The sequence below is a fragment of the Erpetoichthys calabaricus genome, chromosome 11 (genome assembly GCF_900747795.2).
Source record: "Erpetoichthys calabaricus chromosome 11, fErpCal1.3, whole genome shotgun sequence".
NCBI classification, from domain to species: Eukaryota; Metazoa; Chordata; class Cladistia; order Polypteriformes; family Polypteridae; genus Erpetoichthys; species Erpetoichthys calabaricus.
Window position 1 is genome coordinate 144,401,095 of NC_041404.2, and position 22,238 is coordinate 144,423,332.

Consider the following 22,238-nt stretch of genomic DNA (forward strand, 5'->3'; position numbering starts at 1 on the left):
TTTGTCCATTCATTTTACTGACAGCAGGGGGCGCCTCCCTGGACGACACACCAGCCCGGCGCAGATCACATCCACACCAACCAACACCTTAACTGGAGTACCGCAGGAGATCCACGCAGACATGGTGGCGCTGGTGACGAGGCTGCATGGGGACTGACTCCTGCTCCCTGAAGTTGTGGAGAGTCCTCACTAAACCGCTGTGCTGACATTACGTAATGATGCCAATTGCTCGCTCTGTTTTTGTGTCTGTGTGATTGGATTTGGAATGATAGTGACCAGCGTGATGGAGCCCCCCACGTGCATCATTCACAGCCCCTCGCCGGCGTGCATTTCGAGTTAGACGCTCGTAGCCGGCCGCACACACAGTTACGCACACACACTCCCACCGCTCAGTGTATCTTTACTCGTTCATTCACACTCGGCGGCCGCACGCACAAACAAATTGTAACTGCGCTGCGTTCTTGAGGGAGGGAGTGACGCACTTGTCCCGGTTAGCCAATCACCGGGCGACGACACAGGCGCAAACAGCGCTAATCTGCTAAAGCCGGCGGAGCCGACAGTCCAGCGGCACAAGTGAACGCATCTCGGAGGCACCTGGAGTACGGCCGCCTGCCCGACTGTGTTCGGCTGATTGGAAAGAGCCGAGGCGCGTGCGCGCGAGCGAGCGAGCCTCCGCCGATCTCGTCCGAAGAACAGACCCCAAGTCCAACTTTATCGTCGCTTTGGGCTTACACCAGTCCGCAGCACGTGACCATGCTACAGATGCAACGCTTCTTGTGTTCTCGGTTACAGATCAGAAGCTCCGGGACGCGAAAGAATTAAAACGTGTTGACACATCTTCTTGCCTTTCCTGCCCTTGTCGAACTAACGTGTCTCGCTGCGAAGGCTGTCACCCCGGTCCATCCTGAAATACCTAATCGCTATCCTGCTCGCCGGTATGCTTGCGTTTCTTGCCGGAGTGGTCTGCTTCTTCGCTTTTGGAGGGGGAGGCTCCGTGACACGGGCTGAGGAGGAGAAAAGTGCCCGCTTCGTGTGCACCTCCATCCCCATTGAAGCTGACCCCAGCTGCCCTCTACCTCCGATGCCCATGCAGAACACGAGTCCGCAAGAGGACGACCTCAGGGCTACCGTCATCCAGCTGCGGGAAACCATACTGCAGCAGAAAGAAACCATCGTCAACCAAAGGGAGACGATCAAGGAGCTCACGAGCAAACTGAACCAGTGCGAGAACGGCGATCTCAAAGGCAGCCAGGGGGCCCGAAGGAAAGACTACAGCAAATCTGGGAAAGACACCATGGGGGACCTGCCTCGGGACCCCAGCGAGACCATCGACCAGCTCGGACGGACCATGCAGGCCCTGAAGGACAGACTGGAGAACCTCGAGGTAACGCCCCTCTCCCGGCTTACTACGGTTTATGTATGAATTTTTATTTAACGCTAAGCTCGCTCACACTTCGAATGCGCCATCTTTTAAGAGCTAAACAGCTTCTTAAAGTTGTCTCGAAGTTTAACATAGATGGATAGATAGGCATGAAAGGCACAATATCAGACAGATGGATAGATAGATTGATATGAAAGGCACTATATTAGATAGATATGTTTTATTTATATAGCGCCTTTAATATTCTAAAAATGCTTCACAAATATTAAAAAGAATAAAACAGGAACAAAAGCAAATATGACGTTAATAACATCGGACATAAACTAATATCAAACATTAAATGAATTATTGATAGATGGGCATGAAAGGCACTATATCAGATAGATAGATAGATAGATAGATAGATAGATAGATGTGTTTTATTTATATAGCGCTTATAATATTCTAAAAATGCTTCACAAATATTAAAAAGAATAAAATACGAACAAAAGAAAAGATGACGTTAATAACATTGGACACAAACCAATATCAAACATTAAAAACATTATTGATAGATAAGTATTAAAGGCACTATATCAGATAGATAGATAAATATATAATACATTTTATTTATGTCGTGTATCTCCTTTCCCATGCTCAAAGCGCCTCGCAAATATTCAAAGGAATACAAGGGGAATAAAAGCAAAGTCGGCATTAATAACGATGTACAAACTAACACAAACTAATAGCAGCAAGTGTAGTTTGTTAGGCTTTGGACTCTGAGAATGTAGGTTTAAATTCCGCTGTTAACACTGTGTGATAATGAGCAAGTAACTTCACCTGCCTGTGATTCAGATGGGAAAAGAAATGCAACCTATTGTATTTTAAATGTTGTAAGACGCCTTGGAAAAAGGTGGCAGCGAAACAAAACAAACAAAACATAATAATATCAAACATTATACGAATTAGACATATGAAATGCACGATATAATAGATAGATAGATAGATCTGAAAGGCGCTATGTAATTAATATGTTTAAGACACTATATAATAGATAGATAGATAGATAGATAGATAGATAGATAGATAGATAGATAGATAGATAGATAGATAGATAGGAAAGGCAGTATATAATAGATAGATAGATTGATAGATAGGCAGCGACAAGTTTTCAATTGGTCTCCATATAGCGTTTTGACTTATGGAGCGCCTTAATTTTCAGGCTCGCGCGGCGCTGTCCCTGGTGCTGAATTCCGTTATCCCCGCCCGCGCTCTCCGGGGAGCGCTGCTCGTTTTTGAACTTTAGCCTGGTGTACCATGCGCTTTTCTTTAAGACTCTTTCGCTGCTGTTTTAGCCGCTTTATTAAAGTCAATCCGATTGTGGGAGAGATTATGTAGATGAGCAGAAACAAGAAGTGAAAGAAACAGCAGCTCGAGAGCACTGGCCTCAGCACTGATGCACATAACGTGACTTCGAAGACACACCATAGGTGTTTTACTCCCATTGACCCCCCACTTGGGTACGCGACCATAAATCTTGAAGTTCCCACTATATGAATCATCAGCATTGCTTTCACTTTACTGTCAGGCTTCAGAGGCCACCGTAGCTCTCGGTCCCTCTAGCAGCTGAGCTAAGGTGCCGAGCAGCGACTTTAGGATTAATTGCGCGGTCTCTCAGTCGAGCTGGGGAATTGCATAAGAACAAAACCCCCGCTGGGATTTAAACTATAAATATTTCATGCCAGCCCCGCTGACACGCCTTTGAACTTCAGTCAGTGAGACTGTCTTGAAGAGGTGCTTAGCCTGCTTTCATTACCACTGGAGAAAAGGACAGTCCGAGAGCTCCGCTGAACTCAAAGTGAGCAATTAAAGCGGTAAGCATGAGGGCATCCCAAACAGAGGAGCGCTATGGTGTTGTCTATAAGCGGGCTTCATATGTGTGTGTGTGTGTGTGTGTGTGTGTGTGTGTGTGCTGTACGGCAGACCAACCCCCACCGCCCTGATCTTTCTCGCTAAGGATTAAAATGAATCCGCACGCACGCACACACACACACATACACACACGCACACACACACTCGCACGCACGCACGCACCTGTGCCAGTTTACTGCATTGCTTCCACATCTTCTCGTTCCCACCCGCCTTATTTTTATTCCAAAATGATCAAAGTGCCTTTCAGCCAGAGAGCGAAGAAAAGAAGCTCTGACTGTCAAGTGGCCGCTAATTATTAGACAAGAACGACTGATTCCCGCAGAACAACAGAACACAAATTAGGACCTCCTTCAAGTTAACAAGCAACTCTTTTTTTAAACCTTCAACACGTCTAAAGATGCTCCCTTATTTTCCGGTTAAATGTCACCCTTGATTAATTTCAAAACGTTTCTTTAAAGTGAATAACACACTCACCTCTTCAGTTATTTTTCATTTCAGTGACAGCCCTCACTCTTCCTATGAGTTTTTTTTTTTCACATGTCTCACCTTCAACATCTCCTGTTGGAAAAAAAAATAAACACGTTTTCACTACAATAATTCAGTGTCGACGCCATTGGTGTTCTGTTAGTAAAAGGAGAGAAAATGCACTTCATCAATTAACAAAGGCTGAAAAACCAAAGCGCGTGGCCGCACCGAGCGGGGGAATCAGCTGGGTTATGGATTTACAGAAATGACATGAAATGTCTTCTCCAGTCACCCCGACACTTTAATTTAAATGTGGACGTGTCTGCTACCAACTTGGACTACTGCAACCAACAAGAAAAGCTCACATGAACGTCAAGATAAAGTGGATTAGCGCCTGCAAAAACCTGGGAATTCTACCTATTAAGAGAGAAAGCAAAGACGGGCGCTAAAAATGTCTTACTAACCAATCCAAAGTGCTTCTTCTAATAGACCGAAAAGTCAAAAGTGTAAAAAAAAATCTTATGATGTCAAAGTGAACCTTAAACGTGCACATATGAAAAGATGATTTAAGATAACAAGAGAGGCTTCATTTTGTTGTATGGACACTCAGGACCACGTCCCCCCAAGACATCGTCGTTACGCTGACCCAGTTAAACGTGTGGATTTATGTAACAGGGTGCAGTTAGCAGTAATGGTGGGGTCTGTCCGTCCTGCTCCTGGAGCTCAGCTCAAAACGCAGTGTACAGGTAGAAAGATAGATAGAAAGGCACTATATGAGATAGATAGATAGGCGCAAACAAAATCTTTACAGATCAATTGTCTGTTCCAAGGAAGATTGCCTTTAAAATCGCACTCGCGTTTCGCTGTCCCTGGTGCTGAACTCTTATATTCTTACTCTTTAGGGAGCGCTGCACGTTTTTGAAGGACAGAATACGACAGAAAGAAAGAGAGAAAGAAAGAAAGAAAGAAAGAAAGAAAGAAAGAAAGAAAGAAAGAAAGAAAGAAAAGGCACTATGTTATAGACTGATGGATGTGAAAGACACTCTTCCTTTTAGGGATCAGGTTGGGGGTGTCTCTTCATGGGAATTTCTGTACCATGTCTATGCTTATTCAGTTAGTTATGTGCCAGCTGACACTTCATGCTTGTTGTCCACTGATGAGGTTATGTCTATTTGTTGACACCGCAGCAGTGCCAGCTACACTAAAAACTGTAACATAAGGATTGACGGTTTAATGGGTTACTTCCAGTCCTCAAAGTGGGCTGTGTCACCCTTGGCTACAACAGCAGTCTGGTCAGGTGGCATTCTATGCTGATGGCATGAGGATATATTTCTGGAACTATAGTGCCACTCAAAAATAGGGATAGATAGATAGATGTGAAAGGCACTATATAATTAGATAGATAGATAGATGTGAAAGGCACTATATAATTAGATAGATAGATAGATGTGAAAGGCACTATATAATTAGATAGATAGATAGATAGATCTGAAAGGCACTATATAATTAGATAGATAGATAGATAGATGTGAAAGGCACTATATAATTAGATAGATAGATAGATGTGAAAGGCACTATATAATTAGATAGATAGATAGATGTGAAAGGCACTATATAATTAGACAGATAGATAGATGTGAAAGGCACTATATAATTAGATAGATAGATAGATGTGAAAGGCACTGTATGATAGATAGATAGATAGATAGATAGATAGATAGATAGATAGATAGATAGATAGAAAGGCACTATATAATAGATGGATAGATAGATAGATAGAAAGGCACTATATAATAGATGGATAGATAGATAGACAAATAGATAGATGTGAAGGGCACTCTATATTTGATACACAGTTGTGCACAGAGAGATAGGTGGAGGTTGTTAGTATGTCATTTTTCAATGATAGATAATTATTCAGGATTTTATTCTCTTTTTGATATTATTGTGTGTGTTTTGCCAGCACTGTACCTGCACATTTTGATGTCCTTGTTAAATTTATCTGTACAGTTTAGTATTTTATAGTCACAATGTGGAAAAAAAGGTTTTCCTAGATTGTAGTCCTCATGGCACAGTTGAATGGAGAACAAGGACTAGCAGTTTATTATTCAACATAAATTCCCAGATAAAAAAAAGCAGGACAGTGACTGAGTTTATGTCCATTGCTAGGTACTCATGTGTCTATTGGTGTATATATATATACTGTATTTGTGTGTTTATAGTTGTTGCATGCAGGTGTGTATTGAATACATGTACTGAATCATGGTGTGTCTTTATATGAATATGTTTGTATTGATTTTTATTGTATATATTTTTTTTGCAGTATATTTATGTGTGTGTGTGTGTGTGTGTGTGTGTGTGTGTGTGTGTGTGTGTTAAAACCCTGACCTGCAAAAAAAAAAAAAAACCCAGCAATTTCAAAACCCAAATTGATTATGTAAGGGAACAAGCAGCCCTCTTGTGTGAGATTCGTTTTCTGCTAGTCACCTGTGACAGTTCCAGTAAATTGTGGTGGTCTCGGGTGATTTTTGAATGTACGATTGGGAAAACTGCTCACGGCTCTCTGTGACCCTCTTATTGAAAAGTGGAAAAAAAAAATGTTCACTTGAAGAAAGAAGCTGCTGTCTGTTTTAATTTTCTCCTCATTAATATATTAATATTAATCGGCTTTCTGGCAGGGTCTTCAAAATATTTGAACCCTTTCATCTTTTGCTAAACTGTTTCACTCAGCTTTCACCTAAAAACGGGAGGTTTCCCTTTCATCCAATCTGCATTCAATAATTCATTTACATGCCAATGAAGATGTAGATATGAAACCGAAAAGCAATTATTCCATTTTAGCTCAATGAATGAGGCCTGTGCCAGTGAGCGGCCTGTGTGTTGAGGAGGTGACTCTGAGTTGTTGTGTCACCGAGTGCAGGCCTAGGAGACAGACGGCCATCTTCACGACGCTGGTCATGTCACACTCCTCTCTGTCTCCCTGTCTGTTTGTTATATAGCGCCTTTCATGCCTAAATTGCCTTCTATCCACAGTGCCTATAAAGAGTTTTCATCCCCCGCAGATGTTTCCACATTTTATTGTTATACAAGTTGTAGGCACCATGGTTTTAATTTGACTCTTTGGACCCCCGATCAACAAAAAAGATTCTTTAATGTCAAACTGAAGACAGATCTCTGCACGGTGGTCTAAATTCATTACAATTATAAAAGACATAATAACTGATCCCATGAGCAGTCTGCCCGTCCGGTCCGTATTTAGTGGATGGCAGCCCTCAGTCAGCTCTGTCAGGTGTCATGGTGGCCGCGAGTGAACGCTCCTTGTCAAGTCCAGCTGCAGATTCTCCACAGGACTGAGACGTCAATTCTGACTCGGCCGTGTCAGGATGTCCACATTGTTGTCTATACATTTGGACTCGTTGACTTGCTGGACAACAGATCTTCTCCTAAGGCACAGGCTTCTTGGAGACCCCATTAGGTTTTCCTCCAGGTGTTTTGTTCATTCATTTTTTCCACACCCTGATGCTGCCCACTCCGGGCTCCGCGGTGGGATGGTGTGTTACTGATAAACTGCAGTGCAGCACCGCGTTTAGGCTGATGGCCTCAAGTTTCCTCTCATCAGATCATAGAACTTTCCTCCAGTGGACTTCAAAGCCTTCCATGACCCCCCCTGGCAAACTCTCGTCAAGATGACCTGTGTCTTCTTCTCTCTGCTACTCTCCTGTAAAGCTGTGAGTGGTCGAGTCTTCACCACTGTAGCTTGTGACTCCTTCAGTGCTCTCCAAGATCTCCTGGTGGCCGCCCGCCCTCGTCTTCATCAATGTTTGTGGACGGCCTGCTTTGGTAGGGTTACCCCTCTGACGGATTCTTTCCATTTTTTCATGACAGATTTACCCGGACGTTCAGTGTCTTCATCCCCTGGCTGTTCTTTTGTCTTCATTGTGAAGGTCAGGCTGCCATACTGACTCACCTCAAGATGGGCCTTCCACATTCACCTGCATCTCCTGGACCACAAACACACACAGACACACACAGACATACACAGACACACACAGACATACACGCATACACTCACACATTCACACACACACACACACACAAACAGAGCTGAGCTGAGCTGAGGTCAGAATCAGGACACACACACACATATGCACATATACACACACACGCACACACACACAGTCACACACTCACACACACAGCTGAGGTGAGGCCAGAATCAGGGATACACTCACACACACACACGCACACTCACACACACATACAAACACACATACATGCTCACACACACTCATACACAAATGCACACTCAAAGACATGCACATACACACAAACACACAGACCTGAGCTGAGGTCAGAATCAGGACACAACACACACACACACACACTCACACATATGCACATATACACACACACACACACACACAGCTGAGGTGGAACCAGAATCAGGCCACACACACACGAACACACACACAGTCACACACACACACACACACACACTCACACATATGCACATATACACACACACACACACACACACACTCACACATATGCACATATACACACACACACACACACACACACACAGCTGAGCTGAGGTCAGAATCAGGACACACACACACGAACACACACACAGTCACACACTCACACACACACACACACAGCCAAGGTGAGGCCGAAATCAGGCATACACACTCACACACACACACACACACACACGCACACTCACACACACATACAAACGCACATACATGCTCACACACACACATACAAACGCACATACATGCTCACACACGCTTGTACACAAACACACACACACACATATGAGGTGAGGCCAGAATCAGGACACACTCACACACACTCACACACACACACACACACACACACGAGTTTACAAGATGACCGCCACTCCCCGTCATTGGCTAAAAGCAGCACAGCAGTTTCCATAGTTACTTCGGGTCTTGGATGGAGTCAGTGGTAAAGACTGGTTCTTGTGATTTTTATATAGCACCTTTCATGATGGACATTATTCCAGGACACGTCACCAGTTCAGTAACTTATTTTCCATACTGGGTGGCTTATGATGGGTCAAGAGGAGAGGAGTCAGTGCTAGAAATCAGTCTTAATGATTGTATATAGTGCCTTTCATGATGATCATCACTCCAGAACCCCTTACAAGTACAGTAATGTATTGTCCATTATTTCCACCCTGTGAAGGACTGGCACTTGCCAAGGTGTTGCTCCTGCCTTGTGCCCGACAACTCTGCTCACGTTAGAATTGCAGTGAAGTATTTTCCATATTTCAGTTAAGGGACTTGCATTGGGTCTCGGATGGGAGGCACTTCTGGAAATCATTCCTTAGGACTGTATATAGCGCCTTTCATGCTGAGCACCACTTTAGGACACTTTACAGGTGCAGTGAAGTATTTTCATATTTCAGTTCAGGGACTTGCACCAGTCACAGAGGGAGTCAGTGGTGACGTTAGTCCTTCTGGTTTCTTATAGCGCCTTTTATTGTAAACAGGATCTCAGGATGCTATTCAGGTAGAGCACAATGCAAACTCAAGAATTGTCCGATGGGAACTGAGTTTGTCTTTGCAGGGTGATTTGAACCAGCAGGCTTTTACTTCATATAGAAACTTTTTATAGTGACCACCAATACTGGGCGCTTTATTTCTTTCTTTTTGAGCGCATGAAATGCAAAGTGACTTTCTCAGAGACTAATGGGGTTAAATGGAAAATCTAATGCTTTTGCCACTAGGGGGCCACACTGCCCACTTGCGTCCTGCTTTTGTGCTGCACTTGTTCATTTCCTTTCTTCAGTCTGTTCATCCATCCATTCGTGAATTTTCTAACCGTCATACCCACCTCAAGATCAAGGCCAGTTTGTTAAATAATGCCGCCTGATACGAGGCGACATCTCGTACTGATTCGTAACGTGCAAATACGCATGCGCAGTTTGGATTGTCGGGCGCGCGCACCTCCGGGTATTCTCGCTGCGAGGTGGTGCGAACTCCGTGGTACAAAACGTAAAACTTTTAACAATTTTTTAAAGGTAGTATATAAAGAAGGAATTGGATTGGGTGTGTTATTCATAAGGTTCACACTTATTTTTTGTATTATTTCGTAATGTTAAAACATAGAAGCGTTACATGAAAATGTCGCTCTTAGAAAGAGCCGCAGCCTCGTCACCTCACTGCGCGCGCCGATCCACTGAGCACCCGGTGGGACAAAACCCCGGACAGGATCGACACCCATTCACACTGAGCCGTCACATCCAATGATATTTAAACTGAATGCGATGTGAACAGAAAACACGGACAATTCCAACGCGGCTTTGACTTGGCTGCTTTTTTAGAGTCTTTTCTGATCCACGATTGTCTCTCCCTTTTTGACAGCAACAACAGCTGAGAGCCAACACGTCCGGAGCCTCCTTCCCTAACGAACTGAGAGATCTGCTCCAGAGGCGCCTGTCCGATTTGGAGAATCAGCTGTTGAGTAAAGTGGCCGAACTGGAAGATGAGAAAAGCCTTCTGTACAACGAGACCACCGCTCACCGCCAGAGGACCGAGAACACCCTCAACTCGCTGCTGGAGAGGATCACCGAACTGGAGAAAGGTGAGCAGAGAGAGAGAAACTCGGAAACGTTCACATGGGTTCGGAGCCCCGAGAGCCTACAGGGGCCGACGTGAGCAGAAACAAAGCGAAGTGATCAAGCAGTGGGGCTCGGGTTCAGAACCCTGCATGAGCAGAGGACGTGGTGGATCTCATCATCTGCGACCGTGAGACCAGTGAACAGAACCCCGGCCAGTTACTCTGATCACCACCCCCGACTTTAAGCTTTATTCTTTGGCTTTCGGGGTCATTGATGGCAAATGTCGGCTGAGCTGTTCCTGTTCTTCCTTGCAGGGACCAGCGGCTTCAAGTCTCCCGAGGACTTCAAGGTTTCCCTCCCGCTGCGCACGAACTACCTGTACGGCAAAATCAAGAAGGCCATGCCGGAGATGTACGCCTTCACGGTGTGCATGTGGCTCAAGTCGAGCGCCAGCCCCGGGATCGGCACCCCGTTCTCGTACGCTGTCCCCGGGCAGGCCAATGAGATCGTCTTAATCGAATGGGGCAACAACCCCATTGAGCTGTTAATCAATGACAAGGTAAGCGGACCCCCTGGGTGTGTGCCCCCTTGGTAGAGGGCTGTGAACAGGGGCGTTTAACTGCTCAGATACCACGTCTGATAGACAGCCAGATAGGTGTGAAAGGCACTATATAATAGTTAAGTTGGAAAAGCACCATATAATAGACAGAGAAATGTGAAAGGCACCATATTATAGGTAAAGTGATGTGAAAGGAGCTACAGTATATAATATATTTGTGTGAAGCTTTAGCAGACCCCCGTGACCCTGTGTTAGGATGTAGTGGGTTGGATAATGACTGACTGACTGACTGACTGACTGACTGACTGACTGACTGACACATCATATAGTAGAAAGAGTGATGTGAAAAATACGATATAATAGATAGACATAAAAGGCACCCATTAGGTAAAGTGATGTGAAAGGAGCTACAATATACAGTATAATATATTGGTGTGAAAGGCACCATATACTGTATAAAAGATGGGTTGGAAAAACACCATATAGTAGACAGAACAATGTGAAAGGCACTATATAATAGATAGACGTGAAAAGTGCCATATATTAGGTAAAGTGATGTAAAAGCAACTACAGTATATAGTATGTTTGTGTGAAAGGCACTATATAATAGACAGAGAGATATGAAAGGCACTATATAACACATACATAGAAAACACACCTTATAACAGATAGAGATAGCTATATGTATAATAGAGATAGCTATGAAAGGCACTATATAACAAACATCCATCCATCCATTTTCCAACCCGCTGAATCCGAACACAGGGTCACGGGGGTCTGCTGGAGCCAATCCCAGCCAACACAGGGCACAAGGCAGGGAACCAATCCCGGGCAGGGTGCCAACCCACCGCAGGACACACACAAACCCACCCACACACCAAGCACACACTAGGGCCAATTTAGAATCACCAATGCACCTAACCTGCATGTTTTTGGACTGTGGGAGGAAACCCACGCAGACACGGGGAGAACATGCAAACTTCACGCAGGGAGGACCCGGGAAGCGAACCCGGGTCTCCTAACTGTGAGGCAGCAGTGCTACCACTGCGCCACCGTGCCGCCCTGATTCCTTAATCCCACTCCATAATTCATTTGCTTCCCTCTGTCCCGACTCCTTTACCTTCTGTCCACTACTCAGTCCCTCCTTGAGCCGCTGACTCCCTCGGCTCCCCCTTGATGACTCCCTTTGCCCCCCAACTTACACAATCCCTTCTTCAGCTCCTGACCTGCTCAGTTTCCCCTTGGTGACCCCCATTTTCTCCTGACCTACACAGCCACGTGTTGAGCCCCCAACCTACTCGGTCCATTGTTGAGCTCCTGACGTTTTTCAGTACCCTCTTAATGACCCCCTTTGTTCCCTGACTTTCTCTGTCCCTTGTTGAGCCCCCAACTTGGTGATTTCCCTTTTGGTGACCTTACTCAGTCCCTTCCTGTACCCTCAACTCACTCAGTTCTCTCTTGGTGACCCCCCCCCCCCCTTTGTCCCCTGACTTATTCAGTTCCTTTTTGGGTTCCTGACTTCCTGAGTCCCTTCTTGGACCCTCAACTTGCTCAGTTCCTTCTTGAGCCCCCAAATTGCTCAGTTCTGTCTTGGTGACCTCCCCTCCCCTTTGTCCCCTGACATACTCAGACCCTTCTAGAGACCCCAACTTGCTCAGTTCCCTCCTGATGACCCCCTTTTCCCTCACTCTCTGAGACCCCTCTAAATGAGCCCCTTTTCCTTTTCACTTGCTCATCTCCCTCTTGACCGGTGGAGGTTCTTAGTTCTTTCACCCAAGGCCTGGTCATTTTCCCCCATGACGTGCCCCGTTGTCTCCTTAAACGGTTGCTTTCCTCGTTGCTTACCCCGTGACCTTCTGTTTTCTTCCTGACTTGCTCATTCCCCCTGACGCTCCCTCCTGGCTCGTCGTTACTTTCCTATTGATTTCTTGCTTTGCCTGTTTATCTTCTTCTCTAAATTTGTTGACCAGCTGATTTTCACGTTGTGTGTTGCTCATTTCCATCTTGTTGAACCCTCGACGTCTCAACGGACCCCAAGCTCCACATGAGCCTGCTTGTTACCCCTTTACCTATTCATTCCATGTCTTGATTGTTCCCCTTCGCTCTTAGCTCCCTCACCTCCCTCTTGACCCCGTGTTCATGATCTTCTCGACTCGTTTGATTCCCCCTTTGAGTTTCTCAACATCCTCATTGACCCCCCTGATTTTTTTGACTTCTTCTTGAGATCCTCATCTCCTTCTCAGGTTTCTTTGTTCTCCTCCTCATGCGGCCTTTCTTAGTTTTTGACTTTGGATTTTTTTTGTCTTCCCTTTGGACTTCCTTCCTTCCATCTTGTCTTGCTCCCCGCGTCATTGCTTTCTGGACTGAATACTAAATTTTTGTCAGAATTTGCATGTCGGGGAATTTCATGGAAGGACGATTTGTATGTGATGTTTTGTTTTGCGGGTTTTTTCATTTCATTTAACATCATGTTTCGTGAACTCTGTGATGCCATTTTGTTTTTTAATGGGGGTCTCCATTTTATTGGCCTGTTGCTATGACAAAATGACCTGTTGTTAGGGGGCGTGGTCACAGAAAATCGCATGCGATGACATCATCAGCCTGACCATATTACAGGTGGACGGTGTGGACGGCACTTTGTCCAAGATTGTAGATTTCACTTACTACAAAGTACAGCGTTTCTGTAGATGCTTTGGGGAACGAACGTCTCACAACGATTTGACTTCAGGCTACCTTTTGACTTCACTTGTCCATCTCCCTGTCCTAATCAAATCTGATCTTAAACCTCTCATGAGCGGACCTTTGGTCAGAGCACCTCTTCATGTATTCCTCATTTCTCTCCTGATCTGCTGTCACGTGATGAGCCCCCTTTTCTCTGGAGTTACCTCCATTCTCTTTCTCCACTCGCCCCTAACTCACTGATCACTTGGTCACTCCTTTACCTCACGACTCATCCACCTTCATCTTGTCCCACTCATTCATCACTTAATTTGCACACTGGCATCTTCAGTTATTCATTTCAGTGTTTCATTTCCATGCCCCCTCGACTTGCCCCCCTAACTCATTGACCACAAGTTGCCCACTCACTTTTGTTCTCGCTCATTCAAGTCATCGTTTCCCTCATTTACTTGTAGAGTAGCGTCTACCTGCTGTTGACCCCCTTAACGTCCTCCTATCTACCTCGCTGATCAAGTGGTCATCTCTTTCATTACCTCTTTAGCTCCCAGCTTGCCCGCTGATTTGCCCACTTTTTCTCACTCATTCACCCCTCTCTTTGCCCACATTGACCTCTTGAGTTGCTCATATACCTCACCTTGAGCCCCTCGGCTCCTTGATTTACTCCATTCCCCCCTTCGACTCGCTCCCCTAACTCATCGACCAGTTGGCTATTTGTTGTTTGGTCGCCCCTCTATCTCACGACGTGCCCGCTCCCATTTTGCCTCACGTGTTCTCCTGTTACTTTGCACATTTCACTCTTGAGATGTTCCTTTACCTCCTGTTGAACCCCGAGTCCCTCGACTCCCGCTGGCCTTGTCCCCAGATCCTTCAAACGCTTGCTTGTCTTTGCTTACTTAATTCTTGGATCTCCTGCCTTGTTTGCTCAGCTCCTCACTTTCTCTTCTCCCTAATGAGCTGATGGTGTTTCTCTTGAGCATCTCAATTCCCATTTGACTTGCACCCAAGCTCCATAAGTTGTTTGCTTACCTCCATACTTACACAAGACGCTTTAGGTCTTGGATTTCAGCTCTCCTACACTTACTCAGCTTACCATTTTGCCCCATCACTGCCCACTTGCCCCTTGATTGGCTCATTTCCCACTTGACATCTCCCTTGACTTTCTCCTGACGTGCCCCTCAGCTCCTCGAATGGCTTCTTTCCTTGTCACCTACTCGTTTACCCTGTGGCTTTACCTCGTTACTTGTCACCTTACCTCTTAGCTTGCTCAGCTCCCTCCTGACCAACCGGATGAGCCTGTTTACCTCCCAACGAGCCCCTCTACCTTGTCGCTTCTGGGTTGTCCTCTTCATTGACTCCATTCTCTCTCAATTCATCCCTAACTCATTGACCAATTGGGTGCTCCTTTAACTAATGGATTGTCCACTTGCGCTTTGTCTCAGTCTTTCCCCTTTCCATGTCTCACTGACCACTTGAGCCATTCATTTCCCTCGTGTTGACCCTCTGAACGTCTTCTGTCCAAAGCAGTGCTTCCTGACTGCCAGCTCCCTCATCTTGAGCCCCTTAACTTACTCCAGTTCCTCTTGACTCACCCTAATGATTCGTCAGTTTGGTACCCCATGACTTGCCCACTTAGGCTTTACCTTAACTTGTTCAACTCTTCATGTGCCTGCTGACTTCATTGAGTTACTCATCTACCTCGTGGTGACTCTTTGGACCTCTTGTCCCACTTGGTTCCCTCTTATGATGCCCTGTAGACCCTTGCAGTGCTTATTTACCTCTTGATTTACTCACGGACCCCCCTGCCTAGTTTGCTCGCCTCATTCTACTTATCTTTACTTCTTGACTTACTCATTTCCTCGTGACTTTCCCCTATCTCACTTTGACCAAACTCGATTCTGTTTCCCCTCAGTTCCTGTTTATTTGCCCACTGATGTCCCCAACTTCTCATTTATCTTATGTTGATCCCCCTTGACGTACACCATTCCCACTCGAATCACCCAAACTCCTTGATCAGGTGGTTTCTCTTTTGCCCCCCAACTTGCCCACTTGGACTTTATCTCACTGATTCTGCTGTTCATTGACCACTGGCCTCTTCAGTTCACTCGCTTCCCTTATATTGACCACCTGGATGTCTTGACCAACTTGATGCCTTCTTGACTTGTCCCAATGACCCTCGCAGTGCTCATTGACCTCTTGATTTATTCAGTGGCCCCTTGCCTCATTTCCCTCGTCTTGACTTTCTTGACCATCGTTGACTTACTCTAACGTTCAGCCTGCCCCCATCTCATCGATTAGTCAGGTTACCTCATGATTTGACCACTTGGAGTTCTTTTCACTCGTTCAGCTGTTCATTTGGACTTCAGGAAGTTCTTGTTTACCTTGGGTTGATCCCCCTTGACATACACCATTCCCTCTCGACTCGCTGTAACTCATTATTCATTTGTTAACCCTTTACCCCATGACTTGCCCACTTACATTTGGCCTCACTTTGTTCAGCCACTGACCTTTCCCCTCATCTTCACCCCCTTTTCTCCTGATGTACTCCTCACTCGCCCCTATCTCATTCATCAGTTGGTTACCAATTTACCTCACAACTTGACCATTTAGATTTCTAATCACTCATTCACCTCCTCATTGCCCGATGAATTCTTGAGGTTCTCGTTTACCTTGCATTGACCTCCTGGACCTCCTAGATGACTTGATTCCCTCTTCCCTTGCCCCTAGACCCTCAGAGTGCTTATTGACTACCTAATTTATTCAGTGACCCCTCAACTGGCGTGCTTGCCTCCATAGACCCCTTGACTTGCCGTTATCTCATTCATCAGCTGGTAACCCCATGGCTTGACCACTTAGATTTCTTTTCACTCATTGATCCATTCATTGGGCCATGGACCTCCTGAGCTTCTCCTTTTTCTTGTGTTGATCCCTCTTGACCCCTTGACTTGCTCCATTTTCTCCCGACTTGCTCCATTCATCTCATTGATTAGTTGGCTACCCCTTTACCTCACACCTGTGACCACCTAGACTTTGTTTCACTCGTTCCCCTCTTCATTTGTCCCATGAACTTCCTGAGCTTCTCGTTTCCCTTGTGTGGATCCTCCTCTGACCCCTGGACTTTCACCGCTCCTTCTTGACTCACCCCTATCCCACTGATTAGTTGGTTGCCCCTTTACCCCATGACTTGCCCACTTACATTTTGTCTCATTTCATTCGGCCGCTGAGCTCCTGAGCCACTCATTTACCTCGACTCACTGTGTGGACGTCTTGCTTCCAAAGCAATGCTTCCTGACCTCCTTTGCTTGCATCGTTTCCCCCATCTTGCCCCCTTGACTGATTGCATTCCCACCCAACTTGCCCCATCTCACTATTTACTTGATTAACCTTTTACTCTATGACTTGCCCACATACATTTGGCCTCACTTTGTTCAGCCACTGACCTTTCCCCTCATCTTGACCCCCTTTTCTCCTGATGTACTCCTCACTTGCCCCTATCTCATTCATCAGTTGGTTACCCCTTTACCTCACAATTTGACCATTTAGATTTCTCGTCACTCATTCACCTCCTCATTGCCCGAAGTCTTCTTGAGATTCTCATTTACCTTGCGTTGGCCTCCTGGACCTCCTAGATGACTTGATTCCCTCTTCTCCTGCTCCCTAGACCCTCAGAGTGCTTATTGACTCCCTGATTTATTCAGTGACCCCTCAACTGGCGTGCTTGCCTCCATAGACCCCTTGACTTGTCGTTATCTCATTCATCAGTTGGTTACCCCATGGCTTGACCACTTAGATTTCTTTTTACTCGTTGATCCATTTATAGGGCCATGGACCACCTGAGCTTCTCCTTTTTCTTGTGTTGATCCCTCTTGACCCCTTGACTTTCTCCATTCATCTCATTGATTAGTTGGCTACCCCTTTGCCTCACACCTGTGACCACCTAGACTTTGTTTCACTCGTTCCCCTCTTCATTTGTCCCATGAACTTCCTGACCTTCTCGTTTCCCTTGTGTGGATCGCCTTTTCACCCCTGGACCTTCACTGCTCCTTCTTGACTCACCCCTATCCCACTAATCAGTTGGTTGCCCCTTTACCCCATGACTTGCCCACTTACATTTTGTCTCATTTCATTCAGCCGCTAACCTCCTGAGCCACTCATTTAACTCGACTTGACTGTGTGGACCTCTGGTGCCCCCAGCAGTGCTTCCTGGCCTCCCGACTTGTTTGCTTGCCTCGTGTCCCTCGTGACTTGCCACTCCTGTCTCTTGAGCTGCTCAGGTCCCACTCGACTTTTTCTCGGCCCCCTCCTGCCTTGCACCCTTGCTGCTCATCTACCTGTTGATCTGCTCGCTGACTTCAGAACTGGCCTTCCTGTCTCTTCAGGAGTCGACTCACCTCATCCTTTGACCCCCTCGTCTCTTCACCAGCTCCGCACCGCCACTCACATTAGTTTCTAATGCACAGTCTGCACAGAAGTGCTGACTAAATGACTTAGGGTCCTGTATACACTTAAGATACGAGTGGGTGGGCTATGAGGCAAAAACGAGAGGAAACAAAAATTCGTGTGGGGTGTAAATGAAATGTGGGAGGCGGTGGGGTTCATAGCCAGATGGCCTGTCCCTGACCGTACAGGTCACGTTATTAAGGTGGGCCGTGCCATTAGGACCACGTGATGTAGCGTAGGTTCAGTTGTGGCTGTTGAAGTTTCGATTCTTCATCCTCCTCTATGACTTGCCAACCTTATCCTCTTTTTGGTCATCCTCATCCTCCTCCTCCTCCTCCACCCATTAAGTGTTCCCAACTTCAGTTTAGATCGGCCTGTAGGGTGTGTGTGCACCTTTGTAGGGGGGCATTCTTAAAGTCTTATGCCATGTGATGGGCAAATCTAAATTGGCCCTGTGTAAGTGAGCGTGGAAGTGCTTGTGAGTGGACAGTGGACTGATGGACCCCAGAGTTAGTTCCTACCTTGTGTCTGGTGTTGCAGGAGTGGGCTCAGTGACCCCGAATCGGATTTGAGAAGGTTATGTCATACTTTGTTCTTGTGCCACAGGAGTGTTGTCATCTTTCTGTGAACCTACAGAGACCAGAATGTCATAGGAGACCCTGGAGTCCTTGACTTTCTAGTTGTCCCAAAAAAGACTAACATGTGACATTGTCCACAGGTGGCTCAGCTCCCCCTGACAGTCAGCGATGGCCGGTGGCACCACATCTGCATTACTTGGACAACCCGGGATGGCCTTTGGGAGGCATACCAAGACGGAGAGAAGCTGGGCACAGGGGAGAACCTGGCCCCCTGGCACCCAATTAAGCCTGGCGGCGTGATCATTCTGGGTCAGGAGCAGGTAAGCGAGCAGAATGTCCTCTGGAGACGGACGGAAGGAGAAAAGTCTTGTCACGCATGTACGGCACATGAATTCTCACGATGGCCGAGCCTGCTGAGACGTGGCAGGAGGGCAAACAACAAGACGTCACACGCAAAGGCCCAGGCCGTCACGGGGCACAAGCGCCGCATGTCACTCGCCAGAACAAAACAGGACACATTACTGTCGTCACAGGTGATCCTTGTCACATAACTTTGTCGTTTCTTTCTGTCTTTCATCCATTTCCCCAAAGTGGGTTTTTTGGGGGCACTGTGGTAAGGTTATTGAACGGTTAAGCGTTGGAGAAAGATGGATTTTTATTAATATCATGTTTTGCGTCACCATTATGTCATCCCTTTCCCTCTTATCCTTTATTAGTCTTTACTGGTTGCTGTCAGTATCATACTGGATCACCCAAATGGCTCCTAGCTGGGTAAAGTGGCAGTCATCTACCCCATTCTGGTATCGGTCAACCCTTCATGGTTATTCCTTCTAGATTTTTTACTGGTTGCAGTAATCTCCCTAATGGCTCTTAGCTCACTGGTGTTGCCGCCCACTGGCTACCCACTGGTTGCTGTAAATCCCTTACTGGTCTCCTTTTATTAATCAGCCTCACATAATTACTGGCTCCATGTTGGATGCTGATTTGTTTTCACTAATACTTGTTGTTATCACCTTGTTGCCCCTCACAGGGTTGCTCCTTACTGGTTTCTGCCATTCCTTCCCTGTTATCCTTTCCTGTCTTTTCACTGGTTGCTGCAATCACCCTAATGGTTCCTGTCTCACTCAGGTTGCTGCCCGCTAACTCCATTCTGGTTGCTGTCGGTCTCTTACTGGTTGCTGTAATCCCCTTCGTGGCTCCTTGCACGGTGGTGTTGCTGCTTGCTGCCATCAGACTGGTTGCTGTTGTTCCCTTACTGGTCTCCCTTTATTAGTCAGCCTCACATAGTCATTGGCTCCGTATTGGACACTGACCTCCCTGACTAACCGCCTCACCCTAACAGCTCTTATAGTGGTGATATTGCTGCTCACTGCCCCATGGCACAAAGATGGGCATCGTGATGTCACTAGTGCAACGCCTTAAAAGCCGATCTTGCATCATCCAAGATTGCGATCCTCTCCCAGAAACGTTTTTTCCATATTTGTTCGTTGTGTTTTCATTACAATGAAAAATGCATTTTCCCAGGTCCATATGTATCTTCTGGTTCCAACATCCTAAGGGCTTGCCCTTGTCTCTGCCAACAGTACACTTCATAATGGCGCACAAGCACCTTGAATTTGTGTCGGGAGGTTCAGCTTCTAAAACTCCAAAACAATTCTGAAAACTCCAAGTAGGCCTGGTCCTAAAGCCCAGAATCAGGTCTGTGGCCTGAGCTCATAATAATTTAATGGGGCAAATGGGAGAGACGAGCCATTAACTCTCTTGGCTCTGTATGTCTAGATCATGGGTTTTCGGCCATTTTGAAAACACACCCCACCCCACCCCACCCCCCCCCATGCCCGGCTTTGTTTGTACTTTGGACTCGAGTCCCCCTTCTCCTCAACCTCATAAAAAAATACATCAGGATGCACACATCATAATAATAAAGGCAGAGACAGCCTTAGGGGTGTGCGGGGCTGAGGGCTGACCAACCCCACGAGGGGCCGTTACTGTTAGAAGCATCTCAAATATATACAACAGGATATATACTGTATATATATAGATCCATCCATCCATTTTCCAACCCACTGAATCCGGACACAGGGTCACGGCAGGAACCAATCCCAGGCAGGGTGCCAACCCACCGCAGGGCACACACACACCCACACACCAGGGCCAATTTAGAATCGCCAATCCACCTAACCTGCATGTCTTTGGACTGTGGGAAGAAACCGGAGCGCCCGGAGAAAACCCACGCAGGCACGGGGAGAACATGCAAACTCCACGCAGGGAGGACCTGGGAGGTGAACCCAGGTCTCCTAACTGCGAGGCAGCAGCGCTACCCACTGCGCCACTGTGCCGCCGACTTAAATAAGATTTCACAATGAATTTGAGATCAAACTTTGCGCCACCGTTGACATGTGTCCACGCCCCACTCGTTGAAAATCCCTGGTCTAGATAGACAATGGATGTGCCCAGTTGAGGTGTCAGCTGGTTTTGGAGCAGCACCTGCCATGGCTGAATCTGAACCTCGAGTAGCAGTCCGTGGTACAAGTTCTGCACACAAAGGGTGATAGCTGTGATTGGGTGGCCACCACTTTGAATTTCCTCCTCTCTCTCTCTCCTCTCTGCTAAACCCAACACAGTAAATTCCAAAAATGGGAGAGGGGAGTCATTAAAACCCCTGGCAAAAAGAACAAAAGAACGTTTCTACCAATGCTGTTTATTCAATGAACGTGATCTAAAGACCAAATGCACTTTGGCACTTCTTCCATGCTTTTTTTTTTTTTTTTCGCAGTCACACTGGGCACTTGTTTGTAGCTCAAGCGGGTAACAGAAGGGTGGCTGATGCCATGCTGTTGTGTTCTCATCCTCACAGGATACCGTCGGAGGGCGCTTTGATGCCACCCAGGCCTTTGTAGGAGAGATCAGCCAGTTCAATATCTGGGACCGGGTCCTGTCTGCCCAGGACATCATGAAGATGGCAAACTGCACCTCCAACATGCCTGGCAACGTCGTGCCCTGGATCGACAACAACGTCGAAGTCTTTGGCGGGGCGACCAAATGGGCACTAGAGACCTGCGAGGAGCGCATCTTTGAATCCTAACTGCAAACCCTGAACACTCTCCATTAAAAGAAGACAATCGTGTAAAGTCTGACCCCTGTGGGTTTCCCCCTAAATGAATGACTGTGGGCACAGGGGGTGGGGGGAGGGGTGTGTTAGTGAGGGTGGTATTGACAGGGTGGGGGTGGGTGGTGGGGTGAAAGAACTCAAAATTGGGGCGAACAGAAGCTCGGAGGCACTCATTGCATATCAGCATCTGCACTTTGATCTTCCTAGTCTCACCAAATGTGGCAGCTTTCATTGAGAGGCCACTTGACTCAGCGCCCAATCCCACCTACTACGCCAAATCCCCTGCCAGTTGTGCTCTCTGATTGGCCCTCTGCAGCAAGCCCTGCTGGGTGATTGGCAGGCCTCCCTCAGACGGCTGTGTCTCAGCTGCTTTCATGCCAAAGAATTCAGGCGTCACATTAAACAACCAAAGGAGTCATAAATTAATTAATGGATGAATTAATTGAAGAGCAGGCCAATGCCAGTCACTCCAGTGTTATCTGGTCTGGCCACTGGTACCCCCACAACTGCCCACTCCACTGGTG

General features: G+C 46.6%; 1 protein-coding gene across 1 annotated transcript; it reads left to right on the forward strand.

Moving 5' to 3' along the window:
* The first annotated feature begins 476 nt into the window (after positions 1-476).
* Positions 477-21,733, forward strand: LOC114660086 (neuronal pentraxin-2-like). The gene is made up of 5 exons (XM_028812590.2): positions 477-1,384; positions 10,153-10,372; positions 10,664-10,908; positions 18,743-18,922; positions 21,460-21,733. The coding sequence occupies exons 1-5, from the start codon at positions 938-940 to the stop codon at positions 21,685-21,687; spliced, it is 1,320 nt and encodes a 439-aa protein (XP_028668423.1). The 5' UTR covers positions 477-937; the 3' UTR covers positions 21,688-21,733.
* The last annotated feature ends 505 nt before the right edge of the window (positions 21,734-22,238 follow it).